Below are 24,436 nucleotides of genomic sequence, written 5' to 3'. Positions count from 1 at the left end.
TGAGAACAAATGAGGCTGAACAGGGTTATTTTGAATCAGAGCAAGAAAATGGCCTAGAAATTTTATATTGTGCACTGATCACCCTTGATTGCTGTCAGCAATCAAGCCTAGAAACCTCCACACAATACACCAATCTCACAAACAAGATCTGCATCCATTGACTAAAATGCAAGTAAATTCTCCAGTGAATTTACTTACCTGCTCAGGTGAGAACACAATGGGAGCCTTGCCTGTGTTCTGTATTCTTTATCTCTTGCTAGACTGATATCTCCCAGGTACAAACTGTCTTGGGAGCACAGCACACCTAGTATGTTGTAGATTTGCCTGCAGTTCAAATAATACTCAATTATTTTTTTTTTTTTTTTTAAGGAAGAAAATTACCTGGCTGCGAAGTAACTGACAAATAAGAGCCCAGTGATAAAGTCACTTCTGATTTCATATTAGCAGCTGCTGTTAAAAGGCAGAGACCAACCCTGAACTTCATCTACTAAGCAGAGATTCACCTCAGAAGATAGGTAGAAGTGAAAAAGCAGTTAGGAATCTGAACATCTTGGTCACTTGTTACTTGGAGGCACCATTTTAGGAACATCAGTATTTTTTTAATTTCAAGTGAAGCAGTTAGAGCTGCTTTTTTTTTTTTTTTTCCTTGTTTGTTTTGTTTTGTTTGTTTGGCTTTGTTTTACTGTAGTCTGGATATTGATTCCAAGTAAGAGGAACTCTCTTTATCTGCTTATTTTAAGTCTTGATATCATTGACTCTGTGTGACCACAGTTTCCAGAATCTGTGATAAACTCTGGTGAGACACCAGACCAAGAAGTAGGTCAGATCTAGAAAAAAAAAAAAACAATTTGCTAACCCTTGTCATAAAGATAGCAGGAATTTAAGGACAACACCCGCTTTCAGTTCTATCCACGAACCTCCAGTCACCTTTTACAGGATAATCAAAGGTGGAACTTGGCCCAGAGCAACCTGCTTTTAAATTATATTCAGACATCAAGGTGATGAACAGATACCACAGAAAAATCTAAATATCCCTGAACTCTGGACTGGTATGTTGATTTATTCTTCCAAAAAGATCTCAACAGATGCCTTGCTAAAAAAGCTTTACACCCAGTTCTTGCTCTCCACTTTCATTCGCCTTAGACTGGGTCCATCCTTTCAGTCTTTCAAAACCACCTGGCTACATCCATCCTCCTTGCCATTATTTAAGTAATCAGCACTGTAGCAGCCACACAGCAAACGTTAAAGTCAGTCCAGTGTAAGAAGGGAAGCTGATTTCATTTTAAAACAAAGCTGATTTCGTTCATCCACACTCACACGTTCATATTCACGTACTCACAAGTACCTGGCTGGATTCATGTATCCACGAAGTCTGTTCCACATTCAGGCACCAAGACTCCTGAATCCAGGTCTGTCTAGGACTCCTTGTGAGCACACAGGGGGCAGGGAACACCAGCTATTCAGTGCTTTTGACTTGGGGCTCTTCTCAGACTGGCAGCTCGGTGCTGACTTTGGATAGGCCTTTTTATATCCTTCAGGAGTTCCCAATAATCACTCTGTAATCACTGTCCATTCTGTCCTGCCTCTGAGAGTCATCAGGATTGGCTCATCTGCTCAGGTCCTTTGCCTCCTGACCACCTGCAGGTAGATGCATGCGAGGACTTTGAAGACAGCTAATCTGAGCGACATCAGCACATACCATTCTTATAGCCCTGCTGTTTGTTCTTTCTGGCACCTCCACGCCCAGGCATTCCCATTCATACCTACCCTAGCACTACAATCCTCCAAAATTTCAGTGACCACCAACCATGGAAGAGAAGGGCAGAAATGGTAATCCTTTGTGGAATGAAGCACAGAAACTGGCTTACTGCACAGCAGAACTACACAGTATTTTAAGGGAAGGACTGAACTAACCATGATTTGACCATAGGTTATGAACAGGTGGCCATCTCCTGTTAGTTTCTTTATTAGCCTTTAAACAAGATCACATGCATGCTGTGTTCTGTCTCTCAAAGGATTACTCTACATTGAAAAATGATCTAGAAAATAAACTAATTCAGAAGATATTTATTTCTAGGCATGACAAGGGAAGCATTAAAAAAATCTACCATTCTTATCTGCTTTACTGACCAGTACTCTCCTGGCCTAATACTTTTTTTAAAAATAAAGTGACTAGAAATTAGGGCAAACAGTATGTTGATTTTCATGCTACTGACCAAAATACCATAATCTCAAAATTAATCTACATTGTCAGGAAATCACAGTGCCTGCTGATACCTTCCATCTTCCTCCTGCATTTCAATATCCTGAAGACAAGCTAAGTAGTTGGAGCACCGAGCACAATACAGACCAGCTGTGGGAGAGGGGACAGTAACAAATACAACTCATTTCTAAAAGACAAAGCACAGAGCATTGTCCGTTTGCTTCTAGCCTACTAGGATTCTACCATAAAGGGAATATTGTTAATTCAACAAACAGAAAGACAAATTTTATTTTCTTCAGATGATCCCATTTGAAAGCACCTGCCTTTTGCTATCCTCAGGAAACCGTAGGTTACTTCAACAGTCTAAAATAAATATGTGACCAGATGAACAAATTCCTTACCTTTGCCCTGCAATTCTTATCTGTAGTGGTTGTTTAAGAGAATGATTTTCAGTGCACTTTAGGGTAAGTCTTCATCTTCATTACAGAATTTATATATGAATTTTCTTGAGAATGATAAGGAGCAAAATCAGTCTCTATTTGAGTAACTTATTTAATAAAGAAGGGCACAGAGAAAATGGATATGCCTCTAACATGAATAAGAATCACTCGAGTGAGAAAGATGTTGTGGGGATGTTTGCTTTTTTTTTTTTTCTTTTCCCAGTTCCTATGTACTGGCCAGTTTGGAAGGTCTTCCAAACCAACCTCACTTTCTCAGGTGGCTAGCAAGTGCCTCAATGTCCAGGTTGCAGAAAATCAAAGATTTCTCAGCCAAGCAAATCACCGAGGGAACTCCAACAGCAGATCCAACATGCACGAGCTCTGCTGGGGTGGGACTGAATTCCCTTTACATGACAGTAATCCATATAAATCCCATATGGATTTAAAAACAGTCTTTTACTTCCTATACTAGGTCCTAAGTAATTTTTTCATTTCTTTTTTTTTTTTTTTTTTTTTTCAATGTTAGACTCACTCTAGGAGGTAGGGCTCCTGGGGAGATCTGTAAGAACAAAACCTGATAGGATTCTTTACTTTATCTACGAGGTTAAGGTGTGGGAATTGGAGGGGGAAAAAAAAACACCACCCAAGGTCTTCTGATTCACAGTAGTAGGCATGATTACATCATTTGCACCGAGCTGTAAAACAGCCAGACAGGAGCAGCAGCGTATAATACCCCCTGGGGGAAGAATGCCAGAACACCGACACAACATTTATATCCCATTATAACCTACTTCAGCGCTGGGCTTTGCTGGCACCAGTCGCCTCCTGATTTGCTAGCAGCTCTATTACTCAACCAAAAGGTACAGCTAAATGCATTTTATTCACCTACAAGTGGCATTTCTTCTCTTCTACTTCCAGAGTTTTGTTTTCTTTTTTTCTTAGAATTCTTCCACAGTGGTATTCTCCACAGAGATCCTTATGCCATTTTGCATCTCTTCTCATGAAACTCGCCCTATGACCACCCCTTTCATCCTCTCTCCTCATTCCTATGCACCTCCTTATGAAGGAATTCATGCTGAAGTCTTCATTTCCCTCTCCAGAATGTCCTTCTTAGGCTGCTACCATTGCTCCATGGCGTGAGCTAAGCTGGCACTTCTGCTAAAGCAGTTTGTGATGCAAAAAATTGGATTAAACTGCAAAAGCAAGAGATCTCCGATATCACTGCAGTATCTGATGACACACGGGCCAACTCTGACTACTGATATTAACTCAGGCCACAGAAACTTCCTAAAGAACTTAAGTACTCACCTAGATGGCTTTCCCTTTTTGTTGAGGCTTACATAGGGGCTTAAACAAATGCAAAACAGCCTGCAGTGAGTTTTTCAAAGCAAGAAGCCTCAGGACCAACTGCAGGTATTGTTAGAGAAATACACATCTCTTTTCCACTCTGCAAAAAGGAACAGTTAACTAGAGCAAGCCTACATTCACTATTTCTCGCCATTTACTTCCTGTCTTTGAGAGCGGCTCAGGTGCCTATTTATAAAGACAGATGTGAGTGGGCAATCAAATCCTCAGAAGTGGGAGGCAGCGGTACCACAGACAGATCACGGCACGCCCAGACCGTGAAGCAAAGTAGCACTAACTGGGGAAAGACTGAAGCAAAAACTTGGCAATGTGCTAAATTTGCGTGTCACAGAGACCAGGCAGAAAAGCCATGGACAAAAAGTCTGAAAAAGGGACTACACGAGATGAGCGGCTGAAAAATAAAAGCTGACAAAAATTAAACAAACAAACAAACAAAAACCATACAAACCAGGCAGACTTTAGAAAAAAGGCAGTAGTTGACTGTTAGAAACCTAAAGATTAGTATTATAAAGAGCAAACTGGGGGCATATTTGCTGAAAAATATACATTTTTTTTTTTGCTATACTACCAAGAATGAGAAATCATTAACAGCAGAAAAGGGCTGAATGAGCCTTCAGTTAGCATTAAAAAAGGAGGATGAAGAAGAGATCTATGTGGAAAGTAAATTCACCACGTTCAGACACCACCAAAATCCTCAAAAACTTCAAGATCAATTGCTTCCCTTTGAAAAAAAGATGCATAAGCACATTACCAACGCACATTACTAATACTTACTGTCACAAAAATCAGGTAGCAAAATTAAGACAAAGTTTGACAGAAGGAACTGGCAATATATTCAGTAGCACTGACCTAAACTGCTGCTTTTGTACTGTGTCACTGGGAAATGCAGCAAGTACATATGTACTTATTCAAGCCAGAAACAAAACTCCCATTGACTCAAGTACATCCAAGACCGGACTAGAAAGGTGCACAAAATAACCCCAGGGAGATTGCTAAAGAGCATGCCCCTGTGAAACGGGACACAGCTATTATTAACACAAATTTAGAAACAATTACAGGCAGGGCAGATCACATTTTCATATGTGGGCAGACTAAAGATACTCAGCAGAAAATATAGCAAAATAATTGTTTCCAAGCACTCCAGCGTGCCAACTCTTAAAGAAAGAACAGAGGCAAAAGTTTCCTGGAAGAACAAAAGGGCAAACTTGAGCTGGGTTGGTTCTGTAGTTGCATTTCTCACAGAACACCTGAATGGACATTCCTGCTCCTGCTGGCCTACGGCTTCCTTGTGCCTTCTACCATTGTTAGATGAGAACACTGAACAACCAGCAGCTTTCAAGGAGGCTGCTAAGGAAAATTAAAAATAAGAAGTCACTTTCTAAGTTAAACAGCTTATTTAGAAAGGCGTCCCCAAACAATCAGTCCAAAACATCAGAAAGTTCACTTAAAAAAAAAACAACAGTGACCCACAGCACCACATCAGAATAATAAAAACAAACAAAAATAACCTCTGTTGCAACTTTTCATTACGAAAATACCAGGTGGAGGAGAAAGACTGGAGCAATCTCATACAAACCAGGGGGCTGAGACATCTGACAAAACATAAACACACACACGTACACAGAAAACGTTGTACTGAAAACCAAAGAACTGCAAACTGAACAAATACTGTGTTACCGAGGACAGATTTTTATCAGAATAATTTTAAAAGTATGTATTTAAGTAAGAGTTGCTAACTTTTGGTAGCCCACTATTTTTATACTGATCTGGAAGCCTGTTGCTGGCCATACACACACTTAAATTTTATCTTTACAAGAAGCCTCTGTACCCATTAGTAGAACATGAAGTCTGACAGGGAAAGATTTTGGTCCTTAAAACTTGGGGTTTTGTTGTTTTCACACACATGTTCATTTTATCTTCATTTATTCAGGACTGATCAGATTAAATATAAAAACTTTAGTTGGCATTTCTTTTTCTCCCCACCTATAAAAAGCTTCGCACGGAAAACTCTCAAAGAAATGTAGTTCCTACCAAGTCAATGTGTCAGGTAAAAAAAAAAACAACAAAAAACAACAACAACAAAGTAAGTATACTCTTGAACTTGAATGGTCTTAGCTGAGAAGTGAGAGAAGTGATACAGAATTGACACCCAGCAACATGTTAATGCTGCAGAGCGTGTAGGAGACATCATCTCAGCAGCCTAAAGGCAGATTTCAGTCTTGTCCCTTTATCAGTATCAGAGTCTCTATCAAGGCTCCAGGTTTGTTTCATGTTCTTCTGTTTCATCAGGTAGTTCTTCAGCAGATGCACCACAGACACTTTCTTGGTTATCTGCAGACTGATTCAGCTCTTCAGGTTCCCCAGCTGCAGTCTGAGTTATTTCTTCTTCCTCCTCTTCCTCAACTTCCCCATCATCCTCTACATCCATCTCAAACACCCTCACGTGACGGAGATTTGAACTTAGCTATGGGAACATGAAGGAGTTTCAATTAATAAATGAAAGCACCAATACCAATTTAAGTGTTGCCCAACAGGCCTGAAAATAGCCTTTATCTTTGAAATGGAGGTATCAAGGAAATTGGCAACTGTTTTATTGCTCTGCAGGCTGAAAAGTAAAACTAGTTCATCTATTAACTTCCGTTAAAGGTTTTTCCTGGTTGTGTTATGAGACAGGTACGATTGTATCCTGACACATTCATAACAGACTAACAGAATAATCAATATGTAAATAGTGATAAAAATCAGAATCTTGATAAACCTCAATAAACTACCAGAAACAGGTTATCACCCTCTCTAGTCACAGTATATTTCCTTTAATTTTTTACAGGCTTGTTCACAGATACTGTACTTACCACACAGGAAACTTTTCGAATGCCATTTACAGCAACATACTGAGCTTTCATATTCTCCAGCACTCTCCACTGGTTCTCCAAGAAGACGGTGCGTGTGGGTATCTCACCACTCTGCTCCTCCAGTCTGCAAGAAGAGAAGCACAGAACTAGTACAAAGGAAATTCCAGTAAAAAAAAATAATAATAATAATAAAAAATTTCTCAGTGAATCCCATTTTTTTTGGCTTTGGTCTATTTTGTATTATACCATATGCAGCAAACAGATAAACCCACGACTCTAGATACTCCAGATACTCTGCAGGAGAGGATCCAACAGAGGAGACACTGCATGTTTCAACTGAGGCAAAAGATTACAACAGAACAAGAGGGAGTTGTAGAGTCCCATCTCGCCACAGATAACAGCTATAGCAAGAAACTGAGCTTGGGCTTCCTTCAAACCCCTCCTCTGCAAGAAGTGTTTCCAAACGAAGTCCTGAAGGCAATATTCCACTTACACAGAAGTTTGGCCTCCATGACCTTAGCCAAACTATCTGTTCACTCCCACTCATAGGGACCGTATGAAGGAACTCCCTATTGCAGTGGCCACGATTAGTTCATACTGTCTGTTTGTTCTTTAATATAAATTTCTTTGTGGCATAAAAAAAGAATCTACAGAGCAGTGGAGCTCTTTGTTTTGAGCCATTAATATATCTTAATCCATCCACCAGAAAGGCACATGGAACAACAAGAAAAAGCAAATGAGGCACAACAATTAAAAGCTTGGATTCACCACTCAAACTATGATGGCTTTTTTTCTGTGTGCACTTTCCCCAGATGCTCTTCTCTCCCTCCTGTACCAACACAGGGAGAAGAACCATCAACTCATGTTTCAATGATAAGCTGACAACAGCTCTAAGTGTGACTACCAGGGGAAAGACGAAAAAAAAATAAAATGTGTCTGTTACAAGGCAGAGGCAGATAAGCAAATACACTGAAAACATCCTAAACTCAGTATTCTGACCAGCAAAATTAGCATCCACTTCAGAAAACAATTAAGATTTCTGCTTCTACAAGATGCCTTGAATCGTTCCTCTGATTTTGTCAAAGTAGAACCAAGTGCACAGGTAGTATTCTGTCCAAAAAAACAAACAAAACTAAAACAAAACAAAGCCCATGAAACAAACTGTTTATGAAACTTCAGTCCTTCACCACACCTTCTCTAGCACATAAAGAGTTTTTCCCTTTAAAATATTTACATACATGGAGTACACAATTAGAATATTTGCTTTATCTACTTTTCAGTTCTGCATTTTTAGGCTTCAAAGTTTTTCATTACCTTTTAGTAGAATCCCAGATGAATTCCCCTTCTTGGTCCTCATCTGTGTATACTGAAGATAAAGGCAGCTGAGCCAAGATTCTCTCCTTCCCCTCTTGTTCCACACTCTCCTTCAGAACTACAGTTACAGTTTCATCATCATAGAAATGTGCATCTAAACAACTGTAGCATCTATAGAAATAAAACAGCACTTATATTTTAGAAAGCATCAAGGAATAAAAGTGAGTGCAAAGCACTCACATCAACTATTCAGTAGTTAACAGGGAGCTTTACTGCAAATAAAAAAGTCAGACTTACAGCTAAGACACTGAAAGACTGCTAAAAACTCCTGTAAGATACAGGACAAATGCCACTGAAGGACATTACTAGCAATCTTATTTCTTCCCATTTCAGTTGAAATGTAAGAAACAGTTAACACAAACACCAAGGATAACTTCAAAACACAGCTGAAGGTACTGAGAGCCACCACATTTGGCCTTTCTACATTAAAAGCATTAACTTAGCCTGCCACATCTTCTGAGATACCTCCCACTCTATCTTACTTTAAGAAGACTGCAGATATAAGCAAGAGCTGTTTCCAATTAGCTTTGTTTCCAGCACATGTGCTAAAGCTCTAGTTTTCAACCAGAAAACTAAAGAATTTATTGAGCTTAAGAACAAAATAACTCAATGGTCTCAAGATGCACCAGGGGAGGTTAAATTGAATATTAGGAAGAATTTCTTCACAGAGAAGGTGGTTAAGCATTGGGACAGGCTGCCGAGGGAAGTGGTGGAGACCCCATCTCTGGAGGTATTAAGAGACATGCGGACATGGCACCTGTCTTATGGCCTGACTCACTCAGGAACTACAAGCTAGTCTGGCATCCCAAATACTAATCTGCAGGATAAAAGCCAAATTATAACTTGTAAGGTAACCTCATGTAAAATAAACACTGGAACACATGATCTTTAATTCAGCAGTGTGCAACTCTGGAAGAAAAATCAACTAAATATACTGACCTGGAGTCTGAGCTCTCATTTATACTGTTGTTCAGGAAGTTTCCAAACTCTACTGCAAGAATTCCATTACTGACAGACCTAAAAGGACAGAGATCATTATCTTGGTGACACTCCTTTTCCACTTGTAGAAAATACAAAATCTCTAATAGCAGCTGTAGTAAGAGAGGGTGTAAGCCTGTCTAAGCTTAGCACAACACATGGCTAAATCCCAAAATGATATAACTGGTGGACGCGAACCTTTTGATTTCTTCTGCCCCTCAGCAAAACGTGACTAATGGAGTCAAATGAGAAACTGCACTTGGCCTGTGGGATACAGTTTGTGTCTGAAGTCTTGGCTCAACTGTTTCAGTCCCAGGTCCATTAAGTTACTTGTTTCTCAAATCTATAGAAAATGAGTTCAGGCTGTCCAAGATACCAATGAGGGAGGAAATAGGATGGAAACTACACCACAAGGCTATAATTTTGTCATCAGAAGCTCTCAGCTGGAAACACTGAGGATAGCTTCATCATGTGTTTTCTTCAGCTGTAGAAATGTTTTTAAAAATTCTCACCCTGTCATCTCCTCAAATTAAATGACACAGATTATAAAAGTCAGTATTTTATGGAGAGAAAGTTTTTGTTGTTTTCTAAACCCTGGGCATTTCAGTGGTTCCACTGACAGAATGTACCTTAAACAACTACACCAGCACCACTAGGCAGTGACAAACTGTATCTTGGGTACAGAAACTCCTGAAGGTGCCCAACACCACATCCCAAGGAGATGTATTCTATTAGTTGAAGCTATGAGTCCAACACCCCTATTTTTCCCTACTATATTTAATCACATGCTATAAAGAGTTAACTAAAGAATATTTATGGTAAGACAGAACAACACTGAAAGCCTCATCATTCCCTGTAAGCTTTCTTAGTTAACAGCAAGTAATTCTGTGAGAAGCAAAACAAATGGGAGTCATAGTTCATACAATCACAGAATGGTTTGGGTTGGAAGAGACCTTAAAGATCGCCCAGTTCCAACCCCCCTGCCATGGGCAGGGACACCTCCCACTACTCCAGGTTGCTCCAAGCCCCATCCAGCCTGTTCCTGAGCACTTCCAATAATGGGGCAACTTCCAGTGTTAGGGCAAGTTGTAATTGTCTCTATACAGATGCTAAATCTCACAAACCATTTTTCCTCTTTTTTTCTTACCTGGAAGTATCTGTATGTCTCCTCAAAATGTATATCTTTGAAATAGAACTTTCTAATATAGTGAAGAGCACATAATGTATATTGGATGCTTTGTCATTCCACCTATAACAGTGGGGGAGAAAATGGGAAATGAAAAGTCAGATCACATTTTAATAACTGTTAAATGACATATAACAAGAAATAGCAGCATACTTACAAAAATGGTAGTTTAAATAATTGAGGTGCAGAATCTTCACTGAAAAGGAAAAACAAAACCAGCATGTAAAATACTATTAGAATTTTGTGCAACTGAACTTTACAAAAAATGTAGAAAAATACCTTTGAGAAGTTTTGTAAAGAGACATGCAGAATGCCTGACGCACTGACTTTCCAATCACATCCTAACAAATATAATGAAAACAGACCAAAAAATACAGACAATTATTCACAATCATTTTCCTTCTTAAGACCATTAAATAAATAAATATATAAACAATAATAAAACCCTAGTATATTTGAAAGAAAAATCCACCAATATTTATATTGGAATACAGATTAATGTATTGCCAATTAATCAGCTTTCTAATCTACAGTGCATACATTGAGTTAATTAATATTAAAACAGCTCTCATTAATGCACATGGCAAACAGAATGCACAGAAAACACAAAACAAGAAATCCCCCATTATGCTCTTCCCAGCCAAAGGTTTAAGACACCCAGCAGTGAAGCTGGAATGCATGCTGCTACCTAGGTTATAGCCACTTAACGGCAAAGATTAAAACTTCAGGCCTTGCTAAGTCTGGCTACTATCTTCAGTTGGCTGCTACCCCTAAGAGAAAGTTACCATTTATGTAAATCGAACTTACAGCTGGCTTTTGTAAACACTGATCAATGACTCCTTCCATTTGCTTTTTGACAAAATGCAGTGATTTCTCAGGATAGTAGGGAAACAAAAGCGGACTTTCTGCAAACAGAGAATCAAGGTTCATTTAAAAAAATGCTTCTCTTTCTATTAAAATATATTACATTGCTACTAAAGTGAGAAATTGGAGTGAGTCCAGTGGTGGGCGAATGAGATATTCCCAGAGCTACAGCACAAATTGAAGGGGCTGGGTTTGTTCAGCCTAGAAACAAGAGGGCAAGTGAGAAGGAACCTATTGCTCGCTTCAGCTACCTAAAGGAGCAGTTACAGAAGGCAGAGCATCATCATTCACAAAGTTGCACACAGCGAGAAGAGACAGAGCAGTCAAGCTCTAGCAAGGGAAATTCTAGTCAGATACAGAGAAGTTTTCACAAGAACTGGAGCTGGGCACCTAGAGAGGCTATGTGGTCTCTATCCCTGCAGATATTCGTAACTCGTACAAAGTCTTGAGCTGTCCAACTCTGAAGTCAGTTCTCCTCTGAACAGAAGGCAGGATTAAGTGATCTCCTAAATTATTCCCTCATTATAAATTCTAACTCCAGTTAGATAGCTTTTTAGATAGCTTAGATAGCATTTTCTAGATTCTGCTTTGCCAAACAAAAAATGCTATCATGTCCCTTCTTTTTATCGAATTAGTTGGTAATGACAGGGAAAGGCAGCTGTAGCAAATTATGTTACAAGACAGTTTATGCTGTAAAAGTTTTTACAGTTTACAAGTTGTGGTTAAACAAGAATCATTCTCAGCCTCAGTTTACTATAGTCTCTTACTTCCTTTTCACTACTAATTAACAAACTACTCTAGGAACATTGCAGAGGTTTATAAAATTCAGTAAAAGAGAATAAGCAAGAACACTTTCCCAGGATATGAACAAATGGTACTTATTACTTCTTTGCACTGGAATTAACATCTCTTAAAACAGACACTTTCCTGCAATTCCTTCCAAACCAACACTTTGGAGACTGATACATAAAATGTAGAAAACTCCAAATAACCAGAAAATTGTAGACAACTAAGTAAGCAACTGCATAAAACTCTGTGAAATAGCAAGGCCCATTTATTTTATTCTGCTCAGATGTCATAACTAACACTACAGAAATAACTCATAGGCATGAAAAAACTGATTATTCTTCTGCATTTGTTAAGTTCTCCGTATACTTTTCATTCAACGTGTTGTGAACCATATATTACCTTTAAGATGAGTGCTGTTTTTAAGAAAATTAAACCACTGATTTCCCTCTGTATTAGGTGGTGATACAAGGTCATCATCTTCATCTTTCAAGTACTAGAAAATAAAGAGACATTTGTAAGACTGCACATTAAGAATAAGTGTCATTAGAATTCACTTTAACACAGCCTCTCATGAATCCATGAAACATCCCTTCTAAATACAACACCTCTGCTTTTAAAATTAAATATTCTACCACTTCGAGGAATGAATAAGAAAATGAACTATCATCTAAGATCATATGCTGCCACTTCCATATGGAACTGATTTTTAAATGATGTTTAGGGACAGAGAAGAAGAGTGGGCATAACTTTTAGAATTTTCTCCATCTAAGGATTATCTATTTTATTCTCTTTTTCCATTTATTCCCTTGTTCTTTACCTGGCCAACTCTCTCCACATTAAAGTATTTTCCTTTACGATTGTAAAGTTCTGGTGCCTGAAAAAGAAATAATGCAAAGAAAACAAAAATTTAAATACAAAGGTAATAAGTAGGGTACAAAAAGTTGACTGAAGTATTTAAAATTTTTCAGATTCAATTACCAGCAGCAAAAATACAGTTGTTAACTACAACTGCTGTACTCAGCACACCAATATAATTTACCTCATTGAAGTGTTCAGTAAGAAAATCAGCAACAAACGTGATATCTTTCTGAGTCATCTAAAACAAAACCAAAAAAAGGGCGGGGGGGTCAAGACGGGAGCAAAGGTTGAGAAATACAACTCAGTGAACACAGAATACCTGTTCTGTAGGCTGAATAAGACCAGCTCCCTCAGCTGTGAGGACAGGGTAAGTACTCCAGTCTCTCACCAGCCTGTGGGCCTTCTGCTGAACTCACTCCAGTTTATTCATGCCTGTCATGTACAGGAGGGCCCCAAACTGGAGAAAGCATTCTAAATGTGATCCAACTAGTCCTAAATAGCGAGCATAATCACCTCCCTTCAGCTCCTGGCCATGCTCCTGTTAGTATAGCCGTTGTTACTCTACACTGTCTTTGCTGCGAGGGCCCACTGCTGGCTCATGACCAGCTTGCACCCACCAACATCTCCAGGTCCATCTCAGCAGAGCTACTCCCCAGCTAGCTAAGGCTGTGCCATTCCAAATTTTTCCCCAGGAAGAATTTTGCATCCACTCTCACTGAACCTCAGGAGGTCCCTACCGGTCCATTCCTGCAGCATATTTCCTCCTGGATGTTTCCCTCTGCCCTCAAGTGTACCAATTAGTTCACGCAGTGTGGCAGTGTCTGCAAATCTGATGCAGGTGTAGTCTAGTCTATTTCCTCTTTCAGGGCATTGATAAAGATGTTAAAATCCCACTCCTGCTAGCTTTGTCTTTTAGGATATCTAAAGAGCTGCTATATACGTATTTCACAGAGGTCTTGTGTCATATACAGTGTACTAAAAAGAATAGTATTAAATAAAATAGGAAAATTAGTATATGCAAGACAGCACCTTAGTGTATTAGTGTGGATGTGCAGACATCAGCTTTCTCAAAGAAATTGTACAGACACCATTTTGGTTTTAGAACAAAAAATAAACCTTTAATTCTGCCCTCTAAGTCAAGCAGAATGCAAAATACACCTCCATTTATTAGAAAATGTTATTACTACCTTATTCAACTCTGGAAGCACATGATCTTCTGACATTCTCAACATGGCTAAGGGGGAAAAAAAAAAAGCTATTCTTAATGCATTAATATTAATATTTTTCCTAATATTCTTAATTTTCCATTGCTATATAATAAGACAAGGCTGATAATATAAGATTAATTTTTAAAAGTGAACAATTATGAATTGGGTCTGAAATTAAACTTCACTTGTCCCACTAACTTGCAACAGAAATCTTGGATAATTTTTATCTTTTATCCTTTCCAACTGCATTATATCCTCCAAAAGACTGAGATAAAATTTTTATAAACAGTTCATACAAATTTATTCATGTCCATAATAAGAGTAGTAAAATGTGCATATAAGTGTGTGTATATATAATACACTTATTTGGGCCATGACAGTACTCATGTGTTAAGAGAATTGCAAAGAATTGATTTCAAATCAGAAAGCATTATAAGAAGTTCTCTGTTTAGTTCCAAAAAAACAAACAAACAAAACCCACAGTGAATATTTAATTATTTAAAGTGCTAATAATGTTATGACAGAACTCTAATAGTTCTACTTTCTGCAATTTTTAAAATTCAAGTAATTATATTCCTGTTTGTAAGTTCACAAACACTGCATTTCTGGTGCTTTTACAGTACCAAGTTAGACTGTTTAGTTTTTTATAAAAAAAAAAAGTTCTGAAACAATAGAAAATATAAACCTACTCATAACCACTTTATAAAAACAAGCTGTCTAAAACAGAGTTCTGCTCTTTCTTCTAGTGTTTCACCTGCAGCTACCCTATGTTCTGTTCTCTGCATCAGAACATGCAGAGACTGCTAACAGGAAAGTTACACACCAATGTAAGCTAGGTCTCCATAGGAGAAAACAGTGAGTGACAAGAGTTAAAAACAGTTACACTGTACTTCAAATTTGGTGTAAACTAAGAACAATCCTTTCATTTCTCCAAGTCAAGACCAGCAAACTGCTCAATGAAGCACACAACAGTCTGGGGTAATACTACAGGTTACAAATATAGAATACCCACTCTTAACACACACAAATTGAATTGAGATCTATCAATATAAAACAGATAATAAATTTATAATTATTCTTGCCTCATCAACCGTAAACTTACAGATGTCCAGAAAATTTCTATGATAATAATAAATGGATAGTTATAACTAAACCTAGTTATAGTTATAACTAGACCTTTTCTTCATTAACACCAGTGACAGGACCTGCGGGAACGGGGTTAAGCTGAGGCAGGGGAAATTTAGGCTTGACATCAGGAGGGGGTTCTTCACAGAGAGGGTGGTTGCACACTGGAACAGGCTCCCCAGGGAAGTGGTCACTGCACCGAGCCTGTCTGAATTTAAGAAGAGATTGGACTGTGCACTTAGTCACATGGTCTGAACTTTTGGGTAGACCTGTGCGGTGTCAAGAGTTGGACTTGATGATCCTTAAGGGTCCCTTCCAACTCAGGATATTCTATGATTCTGTGATTCTATGATTCTAAAATTGTTTTAATTACTTATTAACATTTCAGCGCTTACCATACAAAACAGATACTGAATGTTTACTAAGTCATCAAGCTTACCAACATACAGCCATCGGAAAAAAGCTTTGAAGTTTTTCATACTACTGTCAATAACCCTGCACAAGAAACAAACAAAAAATTACCATACCTAAATGTCATAAGCTGTTCTGGGTTTAAGTTTCCATCTTTACTACAGAAAGGTCTGTAAATGTATCGATTTATTAAAAAATGCTGACAGCATCCCTCCCAGTAAGTTTCTTCTTGGCATACAAATCTATGAGATGCAGTGAGACAAGATTTAAAAATTCTCCAGACTTTATACTTACTGAAGCAGCTCATTTGCTTTCAGGATGAAAGAACCAACAGCAGTAATAGCCTCTGCAAAGAGAGAAAGCCATTGTTATTAAGCTTTCAAAAGTAAATGAGAGTGGGTAAGTACCATACAGACTACTGTACCTTCAATTCCAGATGCATCTAATCCCAGAGACTCGTATTTTTGTTTCCACAAAGCCATCCCCTTCAATTCACTCAAGTGGTATAACAGTGCCTCTGAGCCACTAGGAAAGCAGAGCAAAGAAGTATAATCTTTTATACTTCTTTTTCACTCTTGGTTTCATTACACACCACATTTTTATCTTTTAATGGGCAAAGCAGAGAGCTTTATAAGGTCATCTGGCATATAACAGTTAACAAACTATCACTTCAAAGAAAAGCAAATATTGTCCTAATGATTTTAACTATCACACAAAGTTGATGTGAATATTTTGCATATAACCTATAAAAACACCAAGCAGTGATACACAGCTGATAGACCATGGAGACTGCTTGAAATATTTCAATAGCTCTCCATCACCCAAGAAGAAAAGAGTACAACTTTCATTACCATGGTCTCCACACCAGCACACCTATATACAAAGAATGACTGATTTTACCAAACTATATAATATGCCATTTAATCTAAAATGCACTGGAAGTTTCTTGACTTACCTCTGCAAATGACTGATGATCAACTTTTGTATACTGGAATAGGAGGACTCTATGGACTGACCGAGTTTTTTTAAACCCTGTAAAAAAAAGAAATACAAACATACAACAATGTTCTATTAATGTAACAGAGTAGTGATTGAAAGATCCCGAAATAGATCACTTTAAAATATTAAATAATATTAATGTACCTTTACTGTGAGTTGGTTCATTAACAATGCCTGAAGTTCCAGACTAAAGGGGGTGAGGGAGAGAAAACCAAATATGCTTTCATTTTGTATTTCAATATCAAATGCAAACACATACTCAGATAAAACAACAGTAACTACCTTGCTTTGCCCCATAACAACAGCTGCATAAACTCATCCTGAACAGAAGTGGTTGTATTCTTTTCCTGTCAGTCAAAATGATTGAAATAGATTGGTCAAGAGTTTAAATCCAGCCCCAAATAATCTCACAAATGCCTCAGTTAAAGTACATCATAAAACCCATCCATACCCTTGAATGCTGAAATCAGACTACTGATCACTGGAAATTCATTTCAATTCAATGATTCAAGTCCAGTATTTTAAGTTATTTTCAGTTGTATTACTCAGTAAAAATTCTAAAAATTTCAGTTTCCCATCATCAAGAATCTACGTTAAAAATAAATAAATGAATTACTTCATTCAATTAACTTCCAGCCATGCACACAAAATACGAGCAAATTCATGAGCATCCCAATCCTAGCTGTTACGTCCGCTCTGTTGAACCAGGCTGCAAATGCTGGTGGGCTGCCACTCAGCAGTTACAGCAGTCAGTTCATTAGTGACTGAAGTACAAAGAACACAACCTTAAATAAAAACCAACTGTTCAATAGCTGTGCAAGCTGAAAACTGTAACTTAAAAAAAAAAAAAGAATAAATGAAGTAAAGGAGTATCACAATACAATGGCACTTGACTGTACTCAGGTATATTCAGTGCTACAGCGACTGACACAGAATAGCAATGAGGTTGTCTCTGAACTTAGAAATTTTTATCTGTAAGCATTTTACAAAAACATCAAGATACAGTTTGTTAGCACGAACAGCAGAACTACTGCAAAAAAATGTTCTTTCCAAAAGAACAGTTAACACTATGATACCTGTACAAACTTTGTTAACCGTGAGTCCATCTGCATCAGTATTTCTTCCCATGCCTCACACATGCACGTCAATGACAACTTTATATACTGCAAGACAGAAACAAACACTAGCATTACTCCTTTTTTTTTTTCCCTTCAATACACATTAAAGAACTGGCTGTTACAATGCAAAGGAAAAATATACTGCAGATAACAAATGAAATTTATTATCAATTTTTCAAGTCAGAGCTTTAGGTTTACTTAAAACCAACTTACGTTTCCTACTAGGAAAAACAATTACTTGATTTAAGAATATTGAAGCCTGTAAGAACTGCAATATTAAAAAGATGTCGTAACAAAACTGTACCTGTAACAGAGTTGAAATGTGAGTAAACTTCCGGGCCATGCGAGTTACCTCAGGTAAATAACTTGATAACAGACTGGTGTCCAGCTATAACAAACAAAACGAGCAACATTAGCAGATGATTTGTCTTTGACACAGCATTAGATAACAAAAATGAAAAGACAGACGGGGAGAACCCAGAAAAAAAAGCTGTCATTTCTCATTTCCTTAAAGTTGATTTTCAGAGGGAAATGAAGTTAATTGATAGAGGTAAGGAATTTTAATACATGCAAAAAATTCTTGAAGAAAGTCCTAATTCTGGACTTCTAACAGTAGACTGGATAATCAACAGCATTGCTACCGTGCCTATGTGTGCAGACTGAAGAAATTTTGAATAACTAGCTGAATAAATTCACGTTATATTTAAAGTAATATTTTAAAAGAATGCCTCAGAGCATCACCATCAGTCTCGTCTGTGAAACTGCATGTCAACGTGATAGATCCAAAAGCTAGATCAGGGTGAATTTCAAAGAGACTGAAAATAATAGTTGTGTTTTTCTGCAAATAATGGGAAAGCAATAATGTTACCTGAAAGTAATTAAAGCAAGCAGTTTTACCTTTAAAGAACAGTTTAAAATTACTTTACTTGCCTGAAAATATGTTATCTCTGCTTCATTGTCCGAAGAGTCTTGTATTTCTGTAATAACTGACAGCGATTTCAAATCACTAGACAAACATAGTCCACGACAAGAACCTGCCACCTGAAGGATTGCAGTTTAAATGTTAATGAAATACCGCAATTTCTTATGATACATTTACTGCTCTACCACATTCACATACAAAGAAGACTGCACTCAATTACATCTAAAAACAACATGGAATTTTCAGCTACAGTTCAAGAACAAAAGCACCCTTTTTAATGTGGATTAATGTTGATCTTAGTTTCATTTAAAAATGAAAATACATTAAAATAATCAGTTAGAGCTGAAATGTCTTTCCAGCAATAACCACACAACCCAACCCAGAGAAACAAGTACTCCTTTCTTTGAAATCTCAACAATCCAGTTTCACTTATGTTTAAGCACACATATGTTATTATTTTATTCAATGCAGTTATAGTTTGGTATGTTCTGAAAAAAAATACATGGAAGGGAAAGAAACATACCCCAGTTACTGTAGCAATCTTGAACATTCCATAGGCATAAATTTCAATAAACCCTGAGCTGCCTCCAAGGACAAGAGCGTTAAGCCTATCAAAACAGAAGAGTATGTGTTGATGAGCATATCAAAAGAAATTAACAGTTTTTTTCCTAGACTATCACAAGTCATATCTGTCAGCTTCTAATGCATACAAATATAATCTTTGCTAAATTCGAACCTTCTAGAAGAAAAAAGCAGCAGCTTACAACAACAGCCCACCTACCAATACAGGCTGCAATGGATTCTGATAAGGCTCTGCTTCCATTCCCCTGCATTTATCCTAACCACACACATAGTAAGTTTGTTGCAGTTGCTCAGGTTCTCCTCTGGAAAACCTCAGCAGCAATAAATGTACAACACAGACCCAGCTGCAAAGACAGGGTCTTTGCAGGACAGCCTTCAATTGTGCCCCAAGAAATCTTCTAACGAAAAGAAGATGTGGCACCAACAGCAGTTGTTCATAAGGTGTCTGACAAACCCTCTAAATTGAGGAGGAAAAATGTAAACTGATGGAGATTTTTAAAAAGTATATTCCTTGAACTTCATCTTTGTACATGAAAAAAGTAAACGTTCCATACCCTTTCTCCAGGACCCTTAAAGACAGATTATGAATACCGTAAAAGTAAGCCCCTCCGTTATTTTAAAGCCAACAAATAAATGAATAAATAAATGAGAGAGGAAGAACAACCCACAAACAGAATTTACCTTACGTCACCCAGAAGCTTCATAATCTCATCTGACTTTTCTTCACTGAAAATACAAAATACAATTGCTTTTTTTGTAGCCTGTCTCAATAGCAGAAAAACAAACAAACACAAAAAATAAAAAAGATATCACAGTTTACCTGAAAATTTTTGCCGTTGTACTATAACTGAAAAAGAAAACAGGATTTTCAATTACAATCATCTGACATCTAATCCAAAGCATCTGTAGAGCAGTATAGTTAATAAACAAAACAATGACAACAAACACAAATGTCACGTTCCTGGATTGCTAGTATAACACTTACTTTTTTGGTAGTGCTGGTAATTTAGGCAAAAGGAGATTTGACTCATCTTCAGCATTATAAAAGGAAGTAAGAACACTGAAAAACAAGTAAGATTATCTTTACTAACCAAACTGTAAAAATGGAAGGGGAAAGAGAATTTCTAACGTTGAAGTTACCGCACATACTCAACATGTCACTTATATTAAAAAGATACAAATATCAGAGAGTAATCCCATATGGGGCCTTTAGTAACTTTAATAAAATACTAATAACCAGATTAATAAAAGAGGCCTGATTTATTTATTTTTAATTCCTTCACAGGGAATATTTGGAGAGTTTGTAATTGCTTGCTCTGTACCTTATCAATGAATCCCCCATCATCTGTAATGCAGTTATTGAGTGGGGCTTCCTGTTTAAAACCTGTACAGTCCTGCAGCTAACCTACTAGCAGCTCAACAAAGCTTCACCCTAAAGACACGTACTGTGGTATGAAGACTAAAACACCGTCCTTATACCACACCTTACATGTGTCTGAATGATTAGGTTTCCTACAAGTCTATCCCCATCTATCCTTCACTCAGTGGTGAGGCACAGGCACAGGCTGCCCAGAGAAGCTGTGGATGCCCCATCTCTGGAGGTGTTCAAGGCCAGGCTGGATGGGCCCTGGACAACCTGATCTACTGGTGGCATCCGAGCCCATGACAGTGGGGTTGGAACTGGGTGATCCGTTAGGTCCCTTTCAACCCATTCCATGATTCTATAATTCTACGATCAGAACGCTAGAACAACTTATGATACAGCTGTTTTCCTGCTATCTTAAGGTTTCCATTCTTAGGAGGCAGGGTGGGAAATCAGACTTACCCTACCTCTCTTTTTCAAATAAATGTTTTATTTGTTATCCTAGACTACAATAAAGTGCACGTTAGAGGTTTTTGTAAGACCACAGAAATGGGGACAATGATATCTCCCAGCTCAGAAGTGCTACTGAGAGTTATTTAATGAAAATTATTTAATTATTAATTAAAGGGAGGTGGTGGAGTCACCATCCCTGGAAGTCTTCAAAAGACGTTTAGATGTAGAGCTTAGGGATATGGTTTAGTGGGGACTGTTAGTTTTAGGTCAGAGGTTGGACTCGATGATCTTGCGGTCTCTTCCAACCTAGAAAATTCTGTGATTCTGTGATTCTGTAAAGAGTTCACAGTCACTACAAGCAACATTCTGAGTTCCTGAGCAAGCACACCCATGGCAGAACCACCAGCAAGTTTGGATGTCATACCAAAGATGCACTGCTAAAAGATGTAAACACCAAACTAAAGGTCTTGAAAGCACAAGTGAAGAAAGATTTAAATAGAAAGATTTTTTTTCTAGCAAAACAAAATAACTTTATAACATTATTATAATTATTTTAATAAATTAATTGGTATCGAAATAAACTGGATCAGGAGACGTGCTGTAAAAGTTAACAGTTTTATGCTGAAATATTTGCGTATAACCTAAAGAATCACAAGACTAAGGTTTCAGCACTGAAAATAAGCATATGAAAGCTATCTGTTAAAATTTTCCCTTTGGTTAGAATAAAGCAGTAAGAAGATGACATTTGCTATGACCTATTTTCTGATTTGACTGGTTGTAACATACAAAGTATAAATTATTAGTAAGGTAGTGCTACATAGCCCATGATTTACTTGTAGTTTCTCAGACCCACCTGCTTTCCTCAGTTACTTCCATCCAGTGCATGTAGGTAATAGAGGAGTCCACTGAGAAGGAGTGCAAGCTTTCAGGTTTCTCTACATCGCACAGAATAATCCGCTTGGTATCAGTAAGGCCAAAAGCCAAAACTAGAAAAGGATGAGTAAAATGTATAAATAACCAACATGCAAAACATTGTACTTTACACTGAAACAACACATCTTCAAAGTCCACCTCTGAACATAATTTTCTCTTTGTCCATTTATAGTGCTTCCAAATTCTCACTTGAAACCTAATTAGAATGAGGGTTTGAACTCCCATCATATTTTAAGTTATATATTTAAGTCAAAAGCCTGATCCCACAATTATTTATTTACATGTTGAACATGTTTACATGCTTCTAACACAGTCCTGATCAGATAGCTTTTCTCTATTTTCCCAATAAATTTAGTAGTTCACATAAAAAACATCTGCTGTGTAAGGAAATGGATGCTTTGCTACACCTTGAAAAGCAGTATTTTGGACATAAATTCATCTTGGAAATCTTTTTTGTGATTGCTTTCAACAATTCAACTTTTGCTATCACTTTCAATAAACCTACATAAAATTAAGCTACCCTTTTCTTCAAATACAGTTTACTTCAAAGTTTCTTTTGCAGATAAAATGTATCAACATCACAACCTTCAGCAATTCCCAGTGGGATTTTTATTGCAGCATGTCACCTCATATACGTTACATTACTTTTGCCATCGGGCCTCCAAGCAAGAGCAGTCACTTCTTTTCCTGTATTTTCATTTGGCGGCAAACTCCAAACTCGCTGAAAGTTTGCGAGCCGATGAAGCAAAACCTACAAAGCAAACACATTTAAGACAGAAAAATAAAACACTAATTTAAATAAAACCATTAATATCATTTGTAAATCAATTGAAGATCCATTTTTTTTACTATTCTTGAATAACTTCCACATCCTCAATAACACCTTTTCCTGGAGTAGATGCTTCATTCCTGTGTGATTTAGAGACCAGCATACTGCTTACTGTACAGCAATACATAGGAATAGCCGGTGCCTTGAAGAATTTAGCAGCCTGTACCCTTCAGGGTTACCCATGCTTCTCCACCAACGACAATCCAAAAACATAATCAGTCTGCATGCACGACCACACAGCAGTTTCAGAAAGAAGAAAAGCGTGAAAACAGATTTAATTTAATTAGGAAATGCTTTAAAATCCCACAGATATAGGCACCCAGAGTTTCATCAGCACATTCTACAACCAAGCGCAAGGTCCCACACCTGGATCAGAGCAATCTCAAATATGAATAGGGTGGGTGAGGAGTGGATAGAGAGCAGCCATATGGAGAGAAAGGTCTGGGATACTGGTGGATGAAAAGCTCCACATGAGCTGGCAATGTGCACTTGCAGCCCAGAAAGCCAGCTGCATCCCGGGCAGCATCAAAAGCAGCTTGGCAGCAGGGCAAGGGAGGGGATTCTCCCTCTCTGCTTTGCTTGTGAGACCCCACCTGGAGCGCTGCGTTCAGCTCTGGGGCCCCCAGCACAAGGATGTGGACTTAGAGTGAGTCCAGAGGAGGGCCACAAGGCTGTGAGGAGCTGGGGGTGTTCAGCCTGGGGAAAGGCAGCGCTGGGGAGACCTTATAGTGATCTCTTTATCAGCTACCGTAGTGACAGGACAAGGGTTAACGGCTTTAAATTGAGAGCGGGTAGATTTAGATTAGATATGAGGAAGAAATTATTCGCTATAACAGTGGTGAGGCTGCGGATGTGGCAGAGCAGCTGTGGGTGCCCCATCCCTGGGGGTGCTCAAGGCCAGGCTGGATGGGGCTTTGGGCAGCCTGGGCTGGTGGGAGGTGTCCCTGCCATGGCAGGGGGTGGGACTGGGCGATCCTTCACACCCCTCCCGCCCCAACCCTATGATTTCTTCTGCAAATTAAGACCGGAAAGCGTAACGAGCTCTGCGAAGCCTGATAAAGCATGGCTTCCCTTCCCTTCCCTCACACACGGCGCAGGGCGGCCGCGAGATGGCGGCCGCCGCCCTCCCCCGCCTCCCTCAGCCCCCCAGCCCGCAGTGCCGGCGGCGCTCACCTCCCCGGCCCTGTTGGCCAGGGCGATGAGGTCCCGTTTGGGCGACCAGGCCATGAAGACGACCTCCTGGGGCAGCTGCTTCTCGCCCACCTGCCTGAAGGCGGGCATGGCGGCGGCTCCTCCAGGCGGCCGCCTGGCACCCTCCGGCCCTGCTGCGGGGAGCCCCCGGCCCCTCACGGCCCCTCACGGCCGCCCGCCCGCCGCCGCTGCCGCCTTCCGGAGGCGGCGCCTCCCCGCCCCGCCGCCTGAGGGGAGCGCGTCCCGCTCTGAGGCGAGTCCCCGGTTTTCTTCTCACAAAATCCTCCTGTGAGAAAAATGGAACTAACGCAGCCTGGATTTGTGTCTTTCCCATCGCTCAGCCTCGCCCCAAATTCATCAGTGTGTACCCCGAGCCGCAGTACCCACTCCCAC

At 38.8% G+C, this 24,436-nt stretch overlaps 1 protein-coding gene across 3 annotated transcripts; it reads right to left on the bottom strand.

Moving 5' to 3' along the window:
- Positions 1–2,880: 2,880 nt before the first annotated feature.
- Positions 2,881–24,256, bottom strand: ANAPC4 (anaphase promoting complex subunit 4). 3 transcript variants are annotated; one of them, XM_068680044.1, is made up of 28 exons: positions 24,026–24,256; positions 22,669–22,774; positions 21,944–22,076; positions 20,260–20,334; positions 20,095–20,121; positions 19,956–20,000; positions 19,216–19,300; positions 18,701–18,811; positions 18,075–18,158; positions 17,729–17,815; positions 16,935–16,999; positions 16,797–16,839; positions 16,609–16,685; positions 16,078–16,178; positions 15,948–15,999; positions 15,682–15,737; positions 14,097–14,143; positions 13,091–13,147; positions 12,869–12,925; positions 12,451–12,544; positions 11,206–11,303; positions 10,678–10,739; positions 10,556–10,594; positions 10,360–10,461; positions 9,174–9,251; positions 8,175–8,345; positions 6,861–6,984; positions 2,881–6,472 (listed from the first exon to the last, which is right to left on the bottom strand). In XM_068680044.1, the coding sequence occupies exons 1-28, from the start codon at positions 24,131–24,133 to the stop codon at positions 6,257–6,259; spliced, it is 2,400 nt and encodes a 799-aa protein (XP_068536145.1). In that variant the 5' UTR covers positions 24,134–24,256; the 3' UTR covers positions 2,881–6,256. The 3 variants fall into 3 exon arrangements, with proteins under 3 accessions (XP_068536145.1, XP_068536147.1, XP_068536146.1); XM_068680046.1 differs by lacking the exon at positions 24,026–24,256 and adding an exon at positions 23,446–23,588 and having other exon boundaries at positions 22,664–22,774; XM_068680045.1 differs by lacking the exon at positions 24,026–24,256 and adding an exon at positions 23,446–23,588.
- Between the last annotated feature and the right edge of the window lie 180 nt (positions 24,257–24,436).

This window comes from Anas acuta, chromosome 4 (assembly GCF_963932015.1).
Source record: "Anas acuta chromosome 4, bAnaAcu1.1, whole genome shotgun sequence".
NCBI classification, from domain to species: domain Eukaryota; kingdom Metazoa; phylum Chordata; class Aves; order Anseriformes; family Anatidae; genus Anas; species Anas acuta.
The sequence above is the reverse complement of the archived record's forward strand: the minus strand, read 5'-3'. Positions and strand labels throughout refer to the sequence as shown.

Bases quoted from the DNA above. Each gene is read 5' to 3' on its own strand.
- ANAPC4 (XM_068680044.1), bottom strand. From the start codon at position 24,133: ATGCCCGCCTTCAGGCAGGTGGGCGAGAAGCAGCTGCCCCAGGAGGTC. The intron at 13,148-14,096 runs GTAGTAATAACA...GTTTTGTTTTAG, and splicing joins TGCTTCCAGAGTTGAATAAG to ATGACTCAGAAAGATATCAC. The intron at 6,473-6,860 runs GTAAGTACAGTA...ATGTTCCCATAG, and splicing joins TTCGAAAAGTTTCCTGTGTG to CTAAGTTCAAATCTCCGTCA.